At 36.6% G+C, this 21,559-nt stretch overlaps 1 protein-coding gene across 2 annotated transcripts in view; it reads left to right on the forward strand.

The window, feature by feature from the left end:
- Positions 1-1,936: 1,936 nt before the first annotated feature.
- Positions 1,937-21,559, forward strand: part of LOC137410652 (ATP-binding cassette sub-family G member 1-like) — a 28,189-nt gene continuing 8,566 nt past the window's right edge. Inside the window, exons 1-12 of one of the 2 annotated variants that reach the window (XM_068096113.1) lie at positions 1,937-1,995; positions 2,838-3,069; positions 3,583-3,700; positions 5,060-5,249; positions 7,350-7,495; positions 7,930-8,053; positions 8,497-8,611; positions 9,071-9,381; positions 10,017-10,037; positions 11,489-11,599; positions 14,459-14,627; positions 18,635-18,735. In XM_068096113.1, the coding sequence (XP_067952214.1) occupies positions 2,868-3,069; positions 3,583-3,700; positions 5,060-5,249; positions 7,350-7,495; positions 7,930-8,053; positions 8,497-8,611; positions 9,071-9,381; positions 10,017-10,037; positions 11,489-11,599; positions 14,459-14,627; positions 18,635-18,735 (1,608 nt within the window). In that variant the 5' untranslated portion in view covers positions 1,937-1,995; positions 2,838-2,867. The remainder of the gene's footprint in view (positions 1,996-2,837; positions 3,070-3,582; positions 3,701-5,059; positions 5,250-7,349; positions 7,496-7,929; positions 8,054-8,496; positions 8,612-9,070; positions 9,382-10,016; positions 10,038-11,488; positions 11,600-14,458; positions 14,628-18,634; positions 18,736-21,559) is intronic. The other variant, XM_068096115.1, reaches the window with a different exon arrangement.

The following is a 21,559-nucleotide window of genomic DNA, read 5'->3' on the forward strand; positions in this document are numbered from 1 at the left end:
TACTAGTGCATCTAAAATTTCTACTAGTGCATCTAACATTTCTACTAGTGCATCTAACATTTCTACTAGTGCATCTAACATTTCTACTAGTGCATCTAACATTTCTACTAGTGCATCTAACATTTCTACTAGTGCATGTGAGAAAGTAAGCTACAAGATATCAGTGCTAAAAGTGACAGCATTACATTGACAATAAAACAGACGCGTAAGAACAATAGACATGGTTTTATTGAATGCGTGAAGTATATTTGTGAAAATATTTCGACGAATAAGGTTGCATGAAAGTGTAAACAGAAACCATCTACCACAACTACGTCACATTTGAGTCGTTTTGGAAAGAGAATCCAAACTACGGCGGTCTCGAGTGGCTGCGATTAACTGTTCGTTTTTTCGCTTTTAAGAACTTGTAATCACATTTGCACATTTTTGGCACCTACAACACAAAGAGTAAAACATGGTAAATCTTTTGATACCAAATAACTGTAATGTGAATTTTGTTGCAAGTCAACCTTTTTAAACATGATCAGATGTCATGCGTCAGTATATATTTTGTATTTCAGTAACGATATGGCGCCTATTATAAACTGTGTACTCCTATGTTTTGCTCATTTGTGAACATTAGAGTATCGATACGTCTTTGACATAAATGTGTCATACTTTTGTGTGTCTTTAGTTTCACTCAGATGGATACATACATTTCATCATCTAACCGACTCAAAATATACTATTTGTGGAATTTCTGTGCATTTTAACACTGCGATGCTTTATTAGTGCGATTGAGTCATGGCTTATCAATGTCATACGCTATGAGCTCAAAAGAAACAATATAAAACATTGGTTTTAATTCTTTCCATCAAACTAGAAGCATTGTATATATCAGATGGAAAAATCTTGCAATAACTTGAGAGTTGCCTTACCATGATAGACAAGTTCAGATAGTCTGATTCATCATGTATAGTTGAGTAGAACCGCATATGTGTAGAGATGAACCTAGGATGAGTTACTCGTCCAAGATTTAGCATTGCTTTACTGGTGTATTCATTGATTTTGTTCAACCCAACAGGGTTGACTGAGTGCCATCAAGTCCACCCATGACCCTTGATCCAAAGCCTTATTTTCATAATAAATGACACTTGAGCTATGGTTATGATTAAAGCAAGGTAGTTTAGGTTTGTACTTAACATCAAAACATTTACATGTGTTAGTTTTCAGGCCCAGTATTAATTGCGCAGTTATATTGGTAGTTTAGAGTTCAAAACCGCGTTTGGCCTTGAGTGAAAAGTGTGATAGGGCTGCTGGAAAATACTATACCGGTATCATTCCATTATGGTGTTGTAGTAGCAGAAAAAGCCGTGAAGCAACTATATGGAAAGGTTTTCACAATAATGGCTACACTGACCCTCCACTTACATGATGATAAAGCAAAAGAAAAACCACATTTGCATCTCCTCACAAACGCACATGAAATTTTGAGTATTTAAATGTACATGTATAACGTTTTTATCTGGTGGTAGCTGCCGAAATCACGAAGCTTTGTTTACTGAAGTCTACGAATCGACCAATCAAATGATTGTAGGCGGGTAAGCTTTTCCAAATATGTACGGCAATTCTGTGACGACATATAGCGCGAATCAAAATTGCCAAACGGGTCATTCTATCAAATTTAAACTTATAAAATTGACAATTTTATATTCAAATAGGAATTAACAAGTGTATTATTAATGTTGAACTGTTTAATATAAATTAGATAATAGGCTAGAACAAAGAAGCACAATAAAATTATGTTGGCGGCGTTTGTAACAATCAACGATCGACTCGCGAAAATAGGAACGCCAAAACACGAAACGAGACGTACTACGATTAATTTCAAATCTTTTTCGTTTAGAACACTCGAGCTATCTGTTCTAAAAGTTGTCGCGTGTCTTGGCCTGCAATCAAGCCTGAAGAGGGACGACTATTAATATTGCGTACACAGCTGTACTCAGTGATCTGTAGGTGAGTCACATTTATATTATATATACTTTTAGTTTAAGATATAGTAATTCCCTCTTATACATAAATCCCTAAACCTTAATCATTGTCTAGCCGAAGTTTCATCCCATCCTGAACAATTTTAATTATTTTTGTTTATGAAGATAAACATCAATGATTTGTTTTGCTATTGATTTTTGGTGGACCATTGATTCTTGCAAAAATAATTTACTGTGTGTTTTGTCGACTGTTTCTAATTTGCTTATCGACCACAACGTCATTTTAGAACGCGCATTTTATGATTTTATCCTGCGCATTACAATAGCTGGAAGGATGACCCGCAGGCAAGTTTTATTTTAATGTTATCCAGCAATAAAATCGGTGCAATATTACTTTTTGCTTAGAAAAAGGTAAGCAAGAAGTAATATTTCATTACCATTACTGTATTTTCCATACTGCAATACTGTATTTTCCATCTCATCTACATCGTCAGTAGCCATTTACAACGTTTTACAAAGATTTTTATTAGTATTAGCTCTAAATTTTCTTTTTGGAAAATGTAGGACTCTTTTTTTTAGTTTTTCACATCTGGGCAGTTTAAAACAATGGTAAACCTAATTTCAAAAACAACTTTTCAAAGCTGCTCATTTGCTTTCTCAATTTTTTGGTGTATTATTTTGTAGTGTAAGTTTTTACTAGCATGAATGTGGTTTACTAAGTTACCATCTAGTTTGTACAATAATTCATCATACATTTACATTTCAGTTCAACGCGCATCTCTCTCTTATCTTTCTATATCAAATACTGATGACAGAAGTGCTTACACATTTTGCATTGTTGTAACACCGCTAACATTTTAATTGCAGAAAGGATATATGATCAGTTAAGATTTTTCAATGGCCGACCTGCTGTCGGTAGCGGTACACCTGCCCACATCACTAGGAGCTGATCTGGGCAGCTCATCACCGCGTCTTACTAGGTCCTCAAGTAGTGAGAATGACACAGCTGCGCAAACCTTTGGTATCAGTTGTGGCAAAAAAGTTGTCGACTTGGAGTTTGTGGATTTATCGTACACCCTGCCCGAAGGATTGTCCAAACGTATGTAAAACATCTAACTAATAGTTTCCTCGTGGTATTTTAAAATGAGTTTAATGTGATAGCTGTGAGTTTGTGGAAAGAAACAGTGAACCCCTAGAGAAGCATTAAGCGAGACCAAGGGCCATGATGGTATTAATTTAATATAGCTCTTCAGAATGCTGGGTACAAAGGGTACAAAACTAATCGCATTGTGATGAAATTTTACTTTGCGATTGCCTCAAGGCTGCGCGTTATCACCTATTGGTCAAGCAAAGTTGCACGCTCAGCTGATCATAGCAGAAAATCCACTGATATCAGCTGTAATGTAACTACTGACTCAGTGTTGTACTTTGTATTCCAAAGCTGTTGTCTATTGCTTTCTCTTTGTTGAACGCTTTACATAAGAGCAATGCTTGCTTATATGAACATCATTGTAATGTCTTGTAAACCACTTTGGATTGTTTATATTCCATCGTCTCTTCACCAAACTCAACCATGTCATCTTGTCTTAATGTTCCCTGTTTTGTTTGACAGCGTCTACGCGAGTACTGAAGAACATATCTGGCTTGTTTCCCTCTGGTGAACTCACAGCCATCATGGGCCCATCCGGTGCTGGCAAATCTTCACTCATGAATATATTGTCAGGCTACAAGTGAGTTGAGCCATTGTAGGAGACCGGCGTTTGTTGAAAGGCATCACATTGATGCCTTAGTGACACTATGGGACCATCGCACATACCAGTGCTTTTTATGCTGTTTCGAATAAATTGGTCAATTTTGTTAAAAGTATTCGAAATAGCTGTATATTGGCCGATGAGGTTATATGGTAAATGATCCTTTTCATGTTTCATTTTAATTTGTCATGAAAAGAATTATGTGTCTCGCAGTCTTATCATTTTCATTAACTTAAAAAACTCAAGTTTGCTTGGCTCTAACATAGGTTAGCCGATCAGCCGAAAGCAACCCAAAACCTTTTTAGCTAACATCAAAATATTTGCCGTAATGGGAATGCTATCAGAAAGCATGTTACTTACAGAAGGAATTATTACAAGTGTAGGTTTCTTATTTTTAGTTTGTTGTCAGCATATAAAAATATACTCGCTTGTAATTGAATTAAGTAATGGTACTCTATTGATGCTGGTCTCATTAGAAGCTTGTGAGAAAAGCATCAGTGCCAAGTATAAACTTACCGTAACTTATACTTGTTTCATCATATGGAGATAGTTCGTCATGGACTTGGGCGCAATTACATATTCAACAGCTGGTAATGACCAGAAAAGAACCACTCAATTTGCATATCCATCTATCTGACAGGCCATTTAGCTGTGGTGTCCGTGATTTAATACTTCAGCTCACATACTCTGCATATGTAATTTAAGTTCTTGCAGCAGCATACTCTGATTGATCGTTCAGATATAGCAACCATTGGCCATAGGCCAAACTTAACTATTGTCGCCTGGGTCTGTGAGATGTTATATTCATTTTTGATATGGCTTCTAGCTATTTTGCCATACCATCACCTTTCCATCTCTTTTTGTTGATGATATCATACTCGTTATGTAAGTATGTTAGTACGCAATCATTAGGCTTGGATATGATAGCGGAGCCAAGTGGATCTGTTGGGCAATAATGAGAATCGAGCAACTGGTCTTGTTGAATACACTGTTGAGTAGTAACCTAGTAGAAAGAAGGAAGTACGATTAGTAAGTAATAATAAATAAAAGCTAACACTGTCCATGCCTGTCAGGTACATGCTTGCTCCAGTCACTGTTACGCTAATCATGAGTTTGTTACACTTGGCTGTCTGCTTTCCTTGGGTGGATGATCTCATAGATTGAACTAATTTGTTTGCGCTACTAGCAGCGCACCTGTGTTCAGCATGTACTAGCCGATGTAACTGCGTGCTAATATAGCACCTCATCAAATTATTACAGCTGACGCTTGCTGTACTGTGATGAATAGTATTGTTAGGAAGGTGTTGCTGGTAATGTACTACTTGTGTTGCGTTGCAGAACAAACCACGTTGAAGGAGACATAATGACTAATGGTTCAGTAAGGAATTTACGCAAATTCCGAAAAATGTCCTGTTACATAATGCAAGATGATCAACTATTGCCACACCTAGCTGTCGAGGAGGCTCTCCTATGTTCCGCCAATCTCAAGCTTGCCGAGTCGATGGTTATGGAAGAAAAGGAAAGCTTGGTAAGGCATAAGCATATGTCCTTCAGAGTGTGTGTCATTCATGTTAATGGCTTCCTTCTGAAACATGCAAGGACAACACAAGGGCTTCTTGTATGCATTCCATGAGTTTAAACTGAATTGAACTCATTTACAAACGAGCACGTGTTTATAATGAGCTAGTGACATTCGCTAAGACATCTGTAGAAGCTCAATGCAGAAACATGCAGTTGTAATGTTGTCTTTAGATTATATATATAAAGACTAAACTTTAAGCATGTTTTATTATAATCATTGAGCAAAATATGTCATAATGTCAATAGCGTAGCGTATTATTTTATGTGGTGTTGGCTGACATTTTGCCATGACACTAAATATCCACTCCCAAGCCATTGCAGTGATTTTCCCTCATGCAATGGCTGCTGTTGGCCAAGAGTTGCGCAACGCTGTGTAAACATGGCCTTTGATGCATCGTGGATGGCCAATGGATGGCTACTTTACGAACAGTGATAAGAAATGGCTGGTGTGAAGGCCACTTTTAATCTCAGAGTAGCCGTGGAAATATATTTCCTGTCAGGTCATCTTGTCACTCTCTATTGTGGCATAGAAAATGGGTTTATAGGCAAGATTTAGACTTGAAAAAGTTTAAATATTTTAGTCTCAAATGTCTCCTAAGTCGAAATCAGTTTCAGCAAAAAATTCCAGGCTTTGCTGCAGATGCCAAACAACAATTCAAAACTTGAACACTATTGGTTCCCAACTGACGTTCTTTCTTTCATTATTTTTACTATTCTATCGTTGTAGGCGAATACGTTCGTTGAGGTTTACGAATTATTTTTATATTTTATTGGAATAATTAAAACAGTTATTTCTACTCCTTTTCTTTTACCCGAAAATTTCCAATAATGAGGCTGAGATACAAGCTGATACAGATATGGCACTACAGCTTCTTTCTCAAGAGATTGTTTATAAGATATTTAGGGGTGTTTTATATATTATCTATTCCATTAATATACAGTTGGTTGTGTGAAATTGTGTAAAATGCTTAAAAGGTTATTTTCTAATCGGGCAACAGATTAAATTTATTGACATTATTTGTAATGGCAAAAAGTTGTATTGGAGTTTAAACATTCAATTTTTACACAGTTTTCTTTTGGTGAAATATTAATCTTACCTTACCCATAGCTAGATGATATTTATATATAATTTTGTGTGAAAGCAAAAAGACACAATGCTAGTCTGATAGGATTATCAATTTTGTGCTACGAATTACAACCAATTCCTGAAGAATCGGTTAGCATAATATTGTTATAGTCCAGAATCAGCATCCATTTCAATTAAAGTCTGTTTATCTCTGTTTTTATTGAGCTCTTTGCACTGTTACAGCACAACCCTTGTTAGTATATACGTAGCTGTTTATGTATATCGTAAGAATGAATATTAGTAAGATTAATGTATTTCCTTAGCTGGTAGGTACACTTGCTTTATACGACTTGCTCTCCTATATATTCACCAGCGCATTAGTATGTTTGATTGCTAGTAGAAAGAGTTTTTCCTTCGCCCAAGTGATTACATTTCATAATGAGTGTGTATATTGAAGATAGATTTTGCGTACGCATCCTCATTTTGTCACAAACATGAATGTAGATCGAAATAATCAATTCTCGCCTCCTTGTTGTGAGTAGTATTGAGTGAATTACACGTGTAGGTTGCGCATATTACAATACTGATTATATGGGAGCATCCACAAGCCTGCTCCTTTTATTTGCTACTTACTGTTCACTAGGTTTCAAGTGAATAGTCATTAGCTTGCTAAAGCTTTCAATGACGCGTCTTGTTGTCTATATCGCCAATCTGTTATTGTTCACTCCCTATATTTTCCCTCATCCTTCCCGATGTGTCATAGCTTGTTACTGGTGACTGATTTGCTAAAACATGTTATCTAGCAGCCGCTGTCTATCATTGTAGTCAACAATCCATTCTTCCATAATATGAGACTAGATTTCGTTTCAAGCATTGTTATGACAAATGATCAACATCTATCTGTCTCTATGAGTTTACCCATGCGCTGCTGCTGTATCCCACTCGCTGTACCCTAGTCATAGTCTTGATCTTTCTCGGTAGATCGAAGATATTCTTGACATGATGGGTCTGACGGAATGTCGCCGTACTCGCACCGCCAACCTGACAAACGGCCAGCGCAAACGTCTTGCCATCGCCCTTGAACTTGTCAACAACCCACCACTCATGTTCTTTGACGAGCCGACGAGGTCAGTCTAAAATCTATAATTTATATTTATGGTTGGGATGGCTGTATCTCTATGTGCATGCGAAAAGTGAGGCTAGGTAGTGGGGCGACAGAGAGCTAAAGTACATGCGACAGAGAGCTAAAGTACATGCAACAGAGAGCTAAAGTGTTAACGAGTGCTTAGGAATGGTGGATATGACTCGGTGTAGTAGCCATGAAGGTTGCGCTTATAGTAGTATAGTTCATCCAAACTAACGTATCACGTAATCATATCTTCTGTATTCTAAAGGAATTGAATGGACGCATTACTTATAATCAAATAAAGGTGTTGCTTCTTGCACTCTGCACTCAGCTATGACGTAAAGACGAGTAAAGACTAACGCCCCAATAATCATAGCTTGATGTTAGTTGTTATCATTTGCTTTACTTTATCCATTTGTTGTTTTGTTCATATAGCGGGCTTGATAGTGCTTCCACCAACCAATGTATCAGCATTTTGCGGCAGCTGGCAAGGGGAGGCCGGACTATCGTATGCACCATGCATCAGCCTAGTGCCAAGACGTTTGAGATGTTTGATAATGTAAGTGTTAGATGGTCAGGGGAAGCTATGGACTTTTGCAGATGATGGACTTAGTGATTGACTAGCATTACCTGTCTGGTAGACACTATCATCTAACTAGTGGCAGTTCATGCAATATTACATAGAAAAGTATTATAACTCCTGCCCTCCTGTTCATTTTGCAACGCAAGTGTTTGCAGTTTGTTCTATTCGTGTGTATTCAACCTTACATTCCATTTCATGTTATTTCAAGCATAGTCATTATTGTTATTGTGTAGTCTGGTCATTCAACAGTATTCTATAGTACCTACATTATTATATTTAGGGTATATATTTCTTATTGTTCCTCTGTGTTAAGTTCTCTGAGGCGTGCCTCAGAAAACAGTGCTGCTGTACAGTAAAGGAGTTGATGTTATATCGCATAGTTTATACTCATTGCACTTTTCTTTCCGCGCATTTTACAGGTGTACCTTTTAGCCAATGGTCAGTGCGTTTACAAAGGAAAGCTGCAATGTTTAGTTCCATACTTGCAGTCTCAGAACCTGCACTGTCCTCCGTATCATAATCCAGCAGACTTTGGTATGTCCGCACTATCATCTAATTATTCTCAATCATAACAGTGTATAGTTTTCTTGTACTTCTCATAGAGGTATGCTCCGTATGACAGTTCATGTATTTGATTGGGACTGGAGGTGGTTATTAGTGTCTCCACCAGCTGTTTACAAGTTATCTAAACTTTCGGTGTCTACATTTATGAATATCCGGTGCCCATTACTTTTGTGCCCCAAATCAATTTCCTTTGTTGATATCTGATGACATGATAGGAGCAGTAGCTTCTCTTGGACACGATAGGCAGCAGTAGCTGCTCCATCAGTGTAGGCAGCAGCATGAGCAGCATATGAATTGTGAATCAATATTCATTCACCAAGAGCCGTTGTTCATGGAAAACAAGGGTGTTGTTGCTGTTAGTTATTATTGGTTACCCTGGTGCTGCCTTCCTTATAACAGTATTAATTCAGATGCTCTTTTTGCCGGCAGTTATGGAGGTAATAAATGGAGAGTACGGATCGGTAGCATCCACGCTAGCACAGGCTGTCCTCTCGGGTGAATGTGATGCTTTCAACAATCGCTACAAAGTATGCATACCCAAAAGATTCAGCAGTAACTACACCCCATCTATAAAACAGTCCCTATCGAGTGGTGATAGAAATAGTACTTCCTGTCTCAGTACCAACTCGTCCAGTCCGAGTGAGCAAAGTAGTGGCATGGAGCTGCACCAGCACAAGAAGAAAAATTACCCTACCTCCGCTTCAGCCACTGACAGTAGCAGCAAGGACTCTTCTGAAGAGGTTAGTTTTAGTACATCTGCAATTTATTAGGTTATTGACAATGATTTAGGGTTTCACTCACTGAATATCCATATTTTGTTTCAATTTTCCCTATAGCTGTCCACGTTTTTTGTTATCCTGTGGTGCCTTCACTGGCAGATTGCCCTGTGACTGTATCACTTCTCGAACACGTGTTTTTTATTGATCAAATTGTGTGTATGAACCAGTCGTGCTAGGCTGCATCTTTAATTTGATACTCTAGTCCACTCAAAGTACAGCCAAAGTGTACCATTAGAATGGCAAAGATACATTTTAGATCCCCACCTGTTCTGTGTGCAAAAATCTGAAATTCATAATGAAAGTTGTTCAACATTTTATTGCCTTGTCATTTTCGGTTTTCCGTTTATAAAAGTGCAAGGATGACACAATTCCATATTCAGGGTGCTGTGAACTAACCACTCACTCAATTGCACTTGCCAACACCCCAGGTTTTTTATCGGTGCAGCATATTAGTCAACGAAAACACGGTGAAAACTTTTTAATGAAATTTTTTGTAGATTAAAAAATAACTTTTTGTTCAACTATGTTGTAACTTTGCACCTGTTGTGGCAAAAAGGTTCAGGATATATTGTAAATGCTGTTCGTATTATTGATAGGGAACCTCAGGTATATCACAGGTCAGTTTCTATAGAACTTTGTACGCTTTAGCTGTTGGTTTGGGTGTCAAAACAACGATGCATACTAATCATCGATTCTTTCATTAGCTCTGCCTATCTAACTGACTAGTTTTATTTTGCTATTGTTCCCATGAAATACGTGAGAGACTTTGTTATCATGACTGTAGTCAGTCAACTAGCTATTTATGCCTTCAAGCACCCTACAGTCTCGGCTCCTTCATTCAAGGCTTCCACTGCCATTCTCCATGTTCTCTTTCAGGCTTTCCATTCTGTTGTAATAAGAAAATAACATCGAGGCTTCATTTGTGTTGTTTATGAGGAAAGTTTGGTTTTTATGTTAGTTATTTCATATTTTTACTTTTAAACTTGTTTCACTAAATTGGCCATTAATAGAGAATATATTAATGCTGCTCGGTAGGCAGCAAGTATACAGTCCTTGTAAAGTTGCAATTATCTAAATGCTTCTTAAAGCATTTATTATGACCTTTTATTTAGTTAGCTACTGTTGGTTCCATACTGCACATTGGGATGAGCTTCCAAGTCATATTGATCTATTTGATCTGTTCATGTAATCAGCAAATTCAAGCATATGCGTTGCATGGGCAGCCCTTCGCTCTATCTTCCGAGCATTACAGCTTCAGATGTGCTAAATTACCTTCCGCTCCCAGCACTATGCACACACACGATCTCCCCTTCCTTTATGTTGTAGCAGCCAGATATAAGTACTGCCTCACTAGTACTTAGTATTTTGCGTAAGACGCCAACCAGGAGCAGAGAGATCATTTACTCTATGGTTCAGACACTCTCTTGATTAATGTAGAGCAGGCCTTGCCTTGTCAAGTTTTATCCATCTTTGGACATTGTCATCTTTTATGATTAGCCAAATTAATTACTTATCCGGAAAACTCTTACACCGTAGCAATTGGGTGATGCATGTTACTAGCGCGTACTTGTGAGGATTTACCATCCTGGTTAAGCAGACTCACACTCTCCATATAGGTATTAGCCAAGGTTATCATGTATTATACAACTGTACATATAGTAGTGGAGGATTTGATATGCACATCAGAAGTGTAACACCACCTAATACATATTATGTATAGCATTGTCTATGCGTTAATCCTATCTAGTCTAACAACAGGTCATCTTTTGCTAGACACCTGCATGATGTTTCTAGTTATGCAAATGTTGCCTTATTAAAGTTTTGCATTTATAAATACTCTGTGTTTTTATCTATATTGTATTTTGGTTTTCTGCTTGTCTCTCCGCTTGGTTATCAGCTGTTTTATGTTATGTTGTCACTTTAGCGAGGGTTCCTTACAAGGACAGCATCAGACGGGTATCGGAACGTTGCCAATTTTTTAATGACTATAAGTAATGATCCTCGGCAAATTACAAGTGACTGGTAGTTAACAACCAATCATATTACTGATAGGCGTATGTTTTGACAGGAAACTGGCAATGCAGGATGCTGTCGGCGAGACCACCAGTTTGCCACAAGCAGTTCAACTCAATTTAAAGTCCTTTTTTTGAGAGATATGCTCTCTGCCTTTAGAGATAGTGTAAGTTATTATATACTGTATATTTCCGTATGTCCATTTTTGTACATCATCCAAGATACCCGCATTCTTTCTATTAACATTTTCACTGCCATCCATGTACGGAAATAGTTTTCGGCCTACTGCCAGCCATTTTACTGAAAATTGTGGATTTGGCTGGGCGATATGTATACAATTTCTTTCAATATCAAACCCTATTTGGAACATTTTTGTTATATATTTTATGTTGCCAATAATTTAACTAGCAAGGCTATGCAAAAAAATTCAATATATCTATATTATTTGCATTGCTAAAGCTATGTGAAGCTACAACTGCTACGAAGCTATAACGATCCTCTACAACAGGGGTCCGCAACCTATGGCTCTCTAGCCATATGTGGCTCTTGATGATTGCACCTGGCTCTTTGATAAATCAATGGAAAGAAGAATCCACAATTTTGCTGTTAATTTAATCAATATAATACAGTAGACGCTCCTATAACGTACACCTCTTATATTGTAAGTTCCAGATAATATAAAGGATTTATGTGAAGTTTTTGCTTCCTGCTACGTAAAAAAATTCCATATAACGTGAAATGTCAAGTCGGGCAGGTTTTCATTTTGAATGATAATCTATCTCGCCGTACTTGTGAAAGCAAAAACGACGTGCGTATGGCATTATATCTATTATATACAACTTTTATGACATCTTAGTTCGTCATGATAGATCGTCAGCTTTGTCAACAAAACGGAATAGGTAGCTGCGCATTTGTCATTGAATACTTAAGAGCGATTGATCGGTATGACCAATCCGCGTGTCACTAGTTGGAGTATCGTCGAAAGTTTTCTTTCATCCTTACCTTGACCCTAGATACAGATACATGTAGAAGACGAACAGGTGGTACAGCTTTTTTGTAAAATCTTTCGTTGTTTTGCTTTCTTGTAGGCGTATAAAATATCGTTATTGGTTTTACTTTAAGCAATATCAGCAATAAGCAAATCCTTGTAAATGAACGTCGAATTTATTTTGTTCGAACGTCGAACAAAATTGTTTATTAGTTAATACAAAATAAACGAACAAAATAGATCCAATTTTTTTATACTCTAAAATGGCTAAAACATACTAAATTTGTTGGTCTTGTTTTCTATTTTTATGTTTTCGAGATTCAAAATATATATATATGGCTCTCCTAGAATTAAATTTTGGGACATGTGGGTTTTTTGGCTCTCAGTCAAAAAGGTTCCTGACTCCTGCTCTACAATATTCCTTACTCTTACAAAACTATTACTTTCACTACCATCAGAGTCAGTGCTGTCACTTTCTTTGCTGAGTATTTAATTAATTCTGAATCTGAACAGGTTATAATATCATCAACAAAAGATATTTTGTTTCTAACACAGGAGATGCTTGCTGAAGCAATATTACAACTAAAGCGTTCAATCGTAAAAAACGTGTTCATTTTTGACTTGGAATGTCTTGATCAAAGATTATAATTTGCTTCGTGAATACAGGCTAATTTTTTAGAGATTTTTTCGGACAACACTTTTAATGCCTTAGAAATAGTAGTGATCATTGGTTACGTTGTCACAAATCATTAATATTCAGTCTCTATACAACCACAGTAAATTTCGCAAAAATTCCTCTACGGCAGTCGATCATAGAATTCGCATAAAGTATGGCAGTGAAAGGGTTAAGGAGGTAGGGTAAGCATTGTAGCATTTACATGACTAATAGTAGACATTTCTATGTACATACGTTCAGAGTCCTGAGCACTTGGTTTAGAGCTCCTATGAATAACTTACGTTAGCTAAAACCAGCCATATAGCAGATACCAGGTAGATAGCAGGTACCTGGACTTTTTATACTATAACATAGGAGAAGAAATAATGGAGGAAGTTACGACATGTTTGACATTGTTTTCTGTGATAATTTGGTTGTCGATGTTAGAACCAAATGATTATGTAAATGGTCTTACACCGGGTCAATCTGATCTATTGTGAACATCATTTGATGGAATGCAAATCCTTCAATCTATTAATCCTAGGACACCAAGCTGTCGATCTGTTGGGGCCATATAGTCTGTTGAACTCAGTCAGTATGAAAGGTCAATTAGAGTTGGAGCTTCATATTTCTTTCAAGTTTTTCACTTTTTGCATGTCAGTGCAGCTTCGTTAGTGTCGAGTTGCCTACGGCAACATTCAATTTCTTTACAGCCAATCACAAGTTGAAATGGCTGTGCTAACCATTTGCTTGCTTAGTTGATTTCCTTCTCTAAATATTGGTAATAGTAGATTATAAGTATTTTGTAGAAGAATGATTAGGTAATATTCGAGTACCAGCACGATAATGGAACAACATTGATAAAATAGCTATTTAACGCATGCAGAACATGAGAAACGTATTAGGATGTTTACAAAAAGATGCCACGAGCGCTTTCATCTCTAATAACACAAAAGTTTTTTTTTAGCTGCAAAGTCTCTAGGTCGAAACATCGCTAGCTTCAATCCTTCGTTTTTTCGTGGCGTTATTTTATCGTTGTCGGCCATCTTTCTAGACAATTTTATTATTAAAAACACAAAGCTTTTGCTATATATGTTTGAAAACGATGCTTTTAGTTGCAATTTTTTTATTATAGTATCAAAACAACACCGAAAAGTACTATTAAATAAAAGAAAAACGATCGTTTTCTACAAATATGGTGGCTTTTTCGTGAACGAACGCGTGTGCAAACGGCTTGATGATGTTCAAAAAACGATGGATTGTTGATCACTCTGACAATTGTTGAATGTCTGCTCTTTTTCTTTAGAGGTAAGCGGCTGACATAGGGCGCATATCCTATTTTCTGTCACTGTCCACTGTTTAATGAGATCTCTTATTGGCAGACACTGACAAGGTTGCGACTGCTCACACATCTCCTTGTGGGGGTCCTTATTGGATTGCTCTATCTAGGAATTGGCAACATGGCCAGCAAAGCCTTCAACAACACAGGATGTCTCTATTTCTGTCTCCTCTTTATCATGTTCGCTGCTCTCATGCCCACAGTTATGACTTGTAAGTACATTTTTCATCAAGTTTTTATCTTTACATTCATATCATTCAGGTAGACCCTGCATGGAGGTCTCACGTGTTCTCTCGTGGAATGATCTGCGTCAAGGCTGGAAATTTCCATATTATTATTATTAGGAGCCTTGCGATGCTGATCCTGCTGACATAAGTTGTGGTCTGCATAATCACCAGTAGAAATGTGCCTATGATTGCCTATGATCTCTGCAAGCAAATGGGCCAGGTGTAGCAGCTGACATCTTGCTGTTGCTCGCTCGCATTCTATTATCCAATCACAAACCTTTTATTTCAAAGGCTATGGACACTTTCTAAAAACTGGCATGTTTGCATAAGTTCAGTGTTTTTAAAGTTAATAGACTTTAAGTTAAGAAGTTTCCAGGATATTTGTCTTTGCGTATTTGTTAACCATCAAGACTTAGAAAGTGCATCCGGGGTGAGATTTTGTATGTTAACTTTTATCTGCCTGATGGCTGAATATAATCAATCAGTCATCATAACTATGGCATCAGGACAGTGATAGATATCACTGTGTCCTTGTCACTAAGTTCATTTTCACTCTTGCCTTTCTAGGCTTTTATCTTACAATTTATTCTGAATACGGTCCAAGGTCGCCAAGATTTGGCAGTAGCTGCACAAATTGCAGGAGTTGCACGAATTGCTTGCGTGGTCATTACTGAGATATTGCGCCATACCATGAGCGTATGGCAAGCTGTGGTCAACCATTGCACTCGCCTTGCACAAATAAATTGGACTGGCAAAGTTCACTAATGACCATCAAATGTAAGAAACTAGAACGATAGCTAGAACTCATCAACAACTTGAAGTGTTTTTATAAACTACAGTGATTCAGCACAGGCTGTTCCCTAGTCCATGTGTGTTTACTTACTACTAATGGTTTAGTGTGCTTGTTGCTGTTGCTGCGTTTCTATCATCCTGTTACCTTGTCAATCATTTAAAAGGTGTTCCTATTGTATGACATGAGGAAAGCATGTTGAGTGTGTATGAGCTACTGGGAGGCATTAGTTTGAGCTCAATCGCTTCAAATAATGTGACACGCAGGTTTGCAATCTGTTCATGAACATTCTTTTTGTAAGAAATTTAGGTTGCAGTTCAATAAATTGTATTGCAAATACTTCACAAATAATGGTACTGTAACACCTGTATTTGAACGCCATCTTTATATGAACACCATCTCCATTTGAGCGCCACTATAGGAGAAAGGTTGAAAAATAGAGCGCCACCCTTTAATTGAACACTACTTCTATTTGAATGATACTTCTATTTGACCACCGATACTATTAGGCATTTTTAATCCGCTAACGGCTCGATTACATCAATAACGATTAATTCATTCGTTGTTTCTGTTTTATTGAAGTCTATTTTCCAATTCCAAGTCTTTGTGTTTTAACATTAGAAACTTTGATTGCAACACCATAGAAATAATTAGTAACTGTATCAGGCTAATAGTATTTCATTTTCTAATGCTTTCTTTCTTATTTTTCTAATACTTCGATATATATGGGCAAAGGTTTTCGCATTTATGATGGAAAATGTGCTATTACGCATTTTGAGTCTATTTTGATTACACGTAGTTTCTTTGTTTTCGCGCTACAAGTTATCATTCAAAATTGCATCGCGTAAAAAGTTTTGCTCTGCTAAAAAAATTGTTTGGACGCTAATATCGACTAGCTCAGCTGTGCAGAAGACGAGTTGAGGTCAGAAGACACTGTAGAAGGTATTGAATAGCCAGAAGAATATGAAATGGCTTCAAACGAAGGCAACAATCGGAACACAATTGGCTGAGCAAATGATGCTAATATTTTTGTTTTAAAAATGTTGGTATTTGTTTTGAAATGTTAATTTTTTGTTGCTGCATGTATTATAATAATGGTTTGTTTATATAATTTGTTCCTGAATATATATTTCTAGCATTTGTTTTATTATTATAAAACTTACAAATCTGCATATTTATTTAAAGCATGTTATTTAATAGCATGATTGCGGTAATCTGAACTCGGCTTACAATGGATCGACGCTCGTAACTCCTGTTTCATTGCACATAAAAAGCCAGTTTTGGCTCGAATTGTAACAAACATGTTGATGAGTGTAATGAGCTTTTATGCAACCTTTTAAAATATACAGTCAAACATGGATAACTCGCCCACGGATAGCTCGAACACATGGTTAACTCGAACGGTTTCTTTGGTCCGTTCCCACATAATGATAAATTGCTATAGATAATTCGAACTCAACACTGCTAACTCGAACTGTTTTTTGCCCAACGGCTACCGAAACGGTTGTTATAGCTTTAGAAAATCACTTTATTCCAAGCCATAGAGGTAAACCTCAACTTTTCGTAATTCATAAGCGTTGTTATTACCACCATCGGCAAAATATTTTTGTCAACGACTTTTCTAAAGGTTTGGTGAAATTTGATTTATACCAAACATCCGCTTAGCGATCGCCCTTCGGAAGCGAGGAAAGTGGTATTCGTTAAGAGCAACACTCCGAGGCAGTTCAATTAGAAGTTTTACGAGGTTTTACGGTACATTGTACATCACTCTATCACTCACGCTTTTTGAATGGATACTTATTGAACGTACATGTATTCCGTGTTTAGGTCAAACAATGAATAGTTTTCCGATGTTGATTCCGTGTTGAATCAACATCGGAATTTTGAATGTTTAAAACGTCTTAAAAATTGTTGTAATTAAACGTATACATTGTCTTAGCTAAAAAAAACTATTCATCGTTTGACCTAAACACAGAATACATGTGTACATTCAATAAGTGTCCATTCAAAAAGCGTGAGTGATATACAATGTACCGTAAAACCTCATAAAACTTCTAATTGAACTGCCTCGGAGTGTTGCTCTTAACGAATCCCAGGTAAAGTGAGGTAATCTTTGCATAAACTTCAAGAAAAATCGGCAAAATTGATCGTGGGTAAAACAAAACGCTCAAAAGAAAAAGATGTCTTTTCTTTTGAGCATTTCAACAACGATCAAGTTTTGCCAATGTCAATCTAAAAAACGTCCTGGCAATAACATCACCTCAAACAACAAACCAATCTCAAGTGATAGAAAAATCTCTATACTTTTTGATAAAAACATTTTAAACTTTACATTAGAAGCATTTAATTTGAAACAAGCCATTTGTGCTTTTGATTTATATTATAGTTTGTATATGTACATTTATCTACTAATAAATAAGTAAATACATGGACTTGTGACAGTGCTCTGATAACTGGAACACTCTGATAATTCGAACACTTTCGCTCGGTCCTGTGAAGTTCGGGTTATCCATGTTTGACTGTAGTTATAAAATATACCTTCAAATTTAAAATGAAATAAACAACTTAAAAGCTCCAACAAATGGCAACGCAGGCTACAAGTTCATCGTTGGTTAATTGCAAGCAATAAATATTAACTGTTAGTGACATGTGTCAGCTTCCTTGTGCATGATTATTTAAAGAATCTACGACAAGTTGGAGGTCAGGTAGCAAATTTCTTGCCTCCAAAAGGGTTAATGTCACACTGCCTGAAGGAGAGTGCAAAATATAGGCAACATTCGATTCGTCCATGAAAGGGTTAAATTTATCTTCTCAACAGCCTGTACGAAGAAGAGCTGAAAAATACAATGCCACCCTTTATTTGAACGTCACCTCTAATAAAGCACCACTCTAAGAGAAAGGTTGAAAAATAGAGCGCCACGGGATTCAAATAAAAATGTTATGATATATTATTGGTAGTGAAAAACAAATTAGGAGTTGTCTTCTCTTATCTTCGAACCATAGTGTACAAGAGCAGATGCCTTGTTATGTCATATTTAATAATTAAATTAATTAATGTTTATCAAATTCTACACCAAATTCTAATAAGCAATCAGATTGATCATACGATGTACAGGTTACAAAGTCCTTGGTGATATTTTGTATTATTTTTACTGACTGTAGTTTCTGCAGTTATACACCGTTAGCCTGCACATACTTTTAGTTCCCATGGAGATGAGCGTATTTTTGAGAGAGCACCTCAATTACTGGTACAGTCTCAAGTCATATTACTGGGCAAAAACTCTTGCAGATCTTCCCTTCCAGGTAAGCACAATCATAATTAGTGACAATCATAATTAGTAATACAGGTCTTCCGCTTCCTTTAATCATGTCAATAACAATCTGATAAAGACACTGAAGATGTTTAACCAGCTAAGCTGACTGTTTGGTCAGTGTTAGCGCTGTATTGACTATTATTACTTGAAGAGATAAAGGGCTGTAAGCTATCATGTGAGATGTTGAAAATGACTAGTTCTGAGTGCGCAAGGCATATAGCTTATGTCATAATGGATAAACCGCAAGTCAGGTTCCATATGTGAACCATCAAAATGATGCATGCCTTTGTATTTTAGGTTTAAAAGAAGTTTTGTAACTGATCGCATGTCATTTTTGTTTGCCTTCATCGCTGGTCATAGGAAGAAATGGGTAAAACAGCACGACGGTGCTGAACTTTATAGTATGGGTTATCTTGCCATGCGAATCTGCTGGCTCGAAGTTTACGATTTCTTCCATATAATGTTTTTCAATTGGTGGCTCAGACAGGCTGCTAGTAATGCGTGTATCATTGGTGCTACTCGGCATCATAGTGGGTATCTACATGTACATGCAAGATTAGCCTGCCATAGTTTAGCGTTCAAGTGTTGTACACTTATACGGACTGTTCATTTTAGGAACAGCACTTTATTATTTCCTAAGAGTTGTTTCAGCTTCTTTAAATATCTGTTGGCAAATGTTTAGGTGAAACAATCTGTTAACACCATTTGAAATATTAGTATTCTCATAAATTTGTAAAATACACGTGCATAAGGAGAGAAGGCTTTAAAAACAACTATGATTTCAGCTGTTGGATGACATATAAAGTGAATTGTGCACTATTTACAACATGCTAGTCCGAGTTGTTAAAACCTCAGCTAACCACACTCTATTTGCGAAGAATAGATCTTTTGCTTGCGGTATATGCAGAACGTTTCAGCAGTACATCCGCGTCGTCACCGATAATAATTAGTGGAACAAGATTTGACCTTCAACGAAATTGAATGATTCCACATAACTGACCCCGCTGAACAATATGGTGTTCACAGGCTGTTTCACATGAAAATGGCCCAACAGTACATTCGAGTCACTTTTACTGCGCGGTCAGATACATGCATATGGAGTAGTGACTCACAATGAGATTGGCAGAAAGCAACTTCATAAACTAAAATATGATTTGTACAAGCAGCAGACATTTCGGCTTATAATATTGTTAGATTCACATCGGTATTTTTGTCACTATGTTTCCATGACGCGCATGATGCGCAAATTTGAGCCGATCCACATTATGGAAACGACACAAGTGCGCAAGTTAAGAGAGTTTTGCTATCTGCAAATCTTTGTCGAATGTTTCATGCTTGCGAATGATGCGCATTAAAATATCGCGCACGCTATTTCATTCTAACCATATTCACACTTCAGTCGTTTTATCTCGATTTTAACAGTTCCATATGCTGCTAAGCGTGACAAGACTGCGTGCCACTTATTGACTTATGGGGTCAATAATTAGCAACGCAGTCAGGTTCTTTACCATTCGGGTCTTTCTGCCGAAGCTAGCCTTGAATGCACACTGTGCCAATATCCATAGAAACACTTGATTGCACACTGTGCTAATATCCATAGAAACACTTGATTGCCCTGTAACTCAACTTGTACAACTGCAAATGCGCATGATGCGTGTCATGGAAACTTAGTGTATAACTAGACTTATAGCTTTTCATTATACTCTCCTTTTTTGTTGAGGTTGACTACGAATAGACAATCATTTGTCAAATATAGCCAGGCTACATGATTTAACCTGTCAAACTGCCATTCATTGTGAGAATAGTTCATCAAATAGAAAGTGCATTGGAATAGTTCATCAAATAGAAAGTGCATTGGAATAGTTCATCAAATAGAAAGTGCATTGGAATAGTTCATCAAATAGAAAGTGCATTGGAATAGTTCATCAAATAGAAAGTGCATTGGAATAGTTCATCAAATAGAAAGTGTATTAGAATAGTTCATCAAATAGAAAGTGCATTGGAATAGTTCATCAAATAGAAAGTGCATTAGAATAGTTCATCAAATAGAAAGTGCGTTAAAATAGTTCATCAAATAGAAAGTGCATTGGAATAGTTCATCAAATAGAAAGTGCATTGGAATAGTTCATCAAATAGAAAGTGCATTGGAATAGTTCATCAAATAGAAAGTGCATTAGAATAGTTCATCAAATAGAAAGTGCATTAGAATAGTTCATCAAATAGAAAGTGCATTGGAATAGTTCATCAAATAGAAAGTGCATTAGAATAGTTCATCAAATAGAAAGTGCGTTAAAATAGTTCATCAAATAGAAAGTGCATTGGAATAGTTCATCAAATAGAAAGTGCATTGGAATAGTTCATCAAATAGAAAGTGCATTGGAATAGTTCATCAAATAGAAAGTGCATTAGAATAGTTCATCAAATAGAAAGTGCATTGGAATAGTTCATCAAATAGAAAGTGCATTAGAATAGTTCATCAAATAGAAAGTGCGTTAAAATAGTTCATCAAATAGAAAGTGCATTGGAATAGTTCATCAAATAGAAAGTGCATTGGAATAGTTCATCAAATAGAAAGTGCATTGGAATAGTTCATCAAATAGAAAGTGCATTGGAATAGTTCATCAAATAGAAAGTGCGTTAGAATAGTTCATCAAATAGAAAGTGCATTAGAATAGTTCATCAAATAGAAAGTGCATTGGAATAGTTCATCAAATAGAAAGTGCATTGGAATAGTTCATCAAATAGAAAGTGCATTAGAATAGTTCATCAAATAGAAAGTGCATTGGAATAGTTCATCAAATAGAAAGTGCATT

This window comes from Watersipora subatra, chromosome 1 (assembly GCF_963576615.1).
Source record: "Watersipora subatra chromosome 1, tzWatSuba1.1, whole genome shotgun sequence".
NCBI lineage: Eukaryota > Metazoa > Bryozoa > Gymnolaemata > Cheilostomatida > Watersiporidae > Watersipora > Watersipora subatra.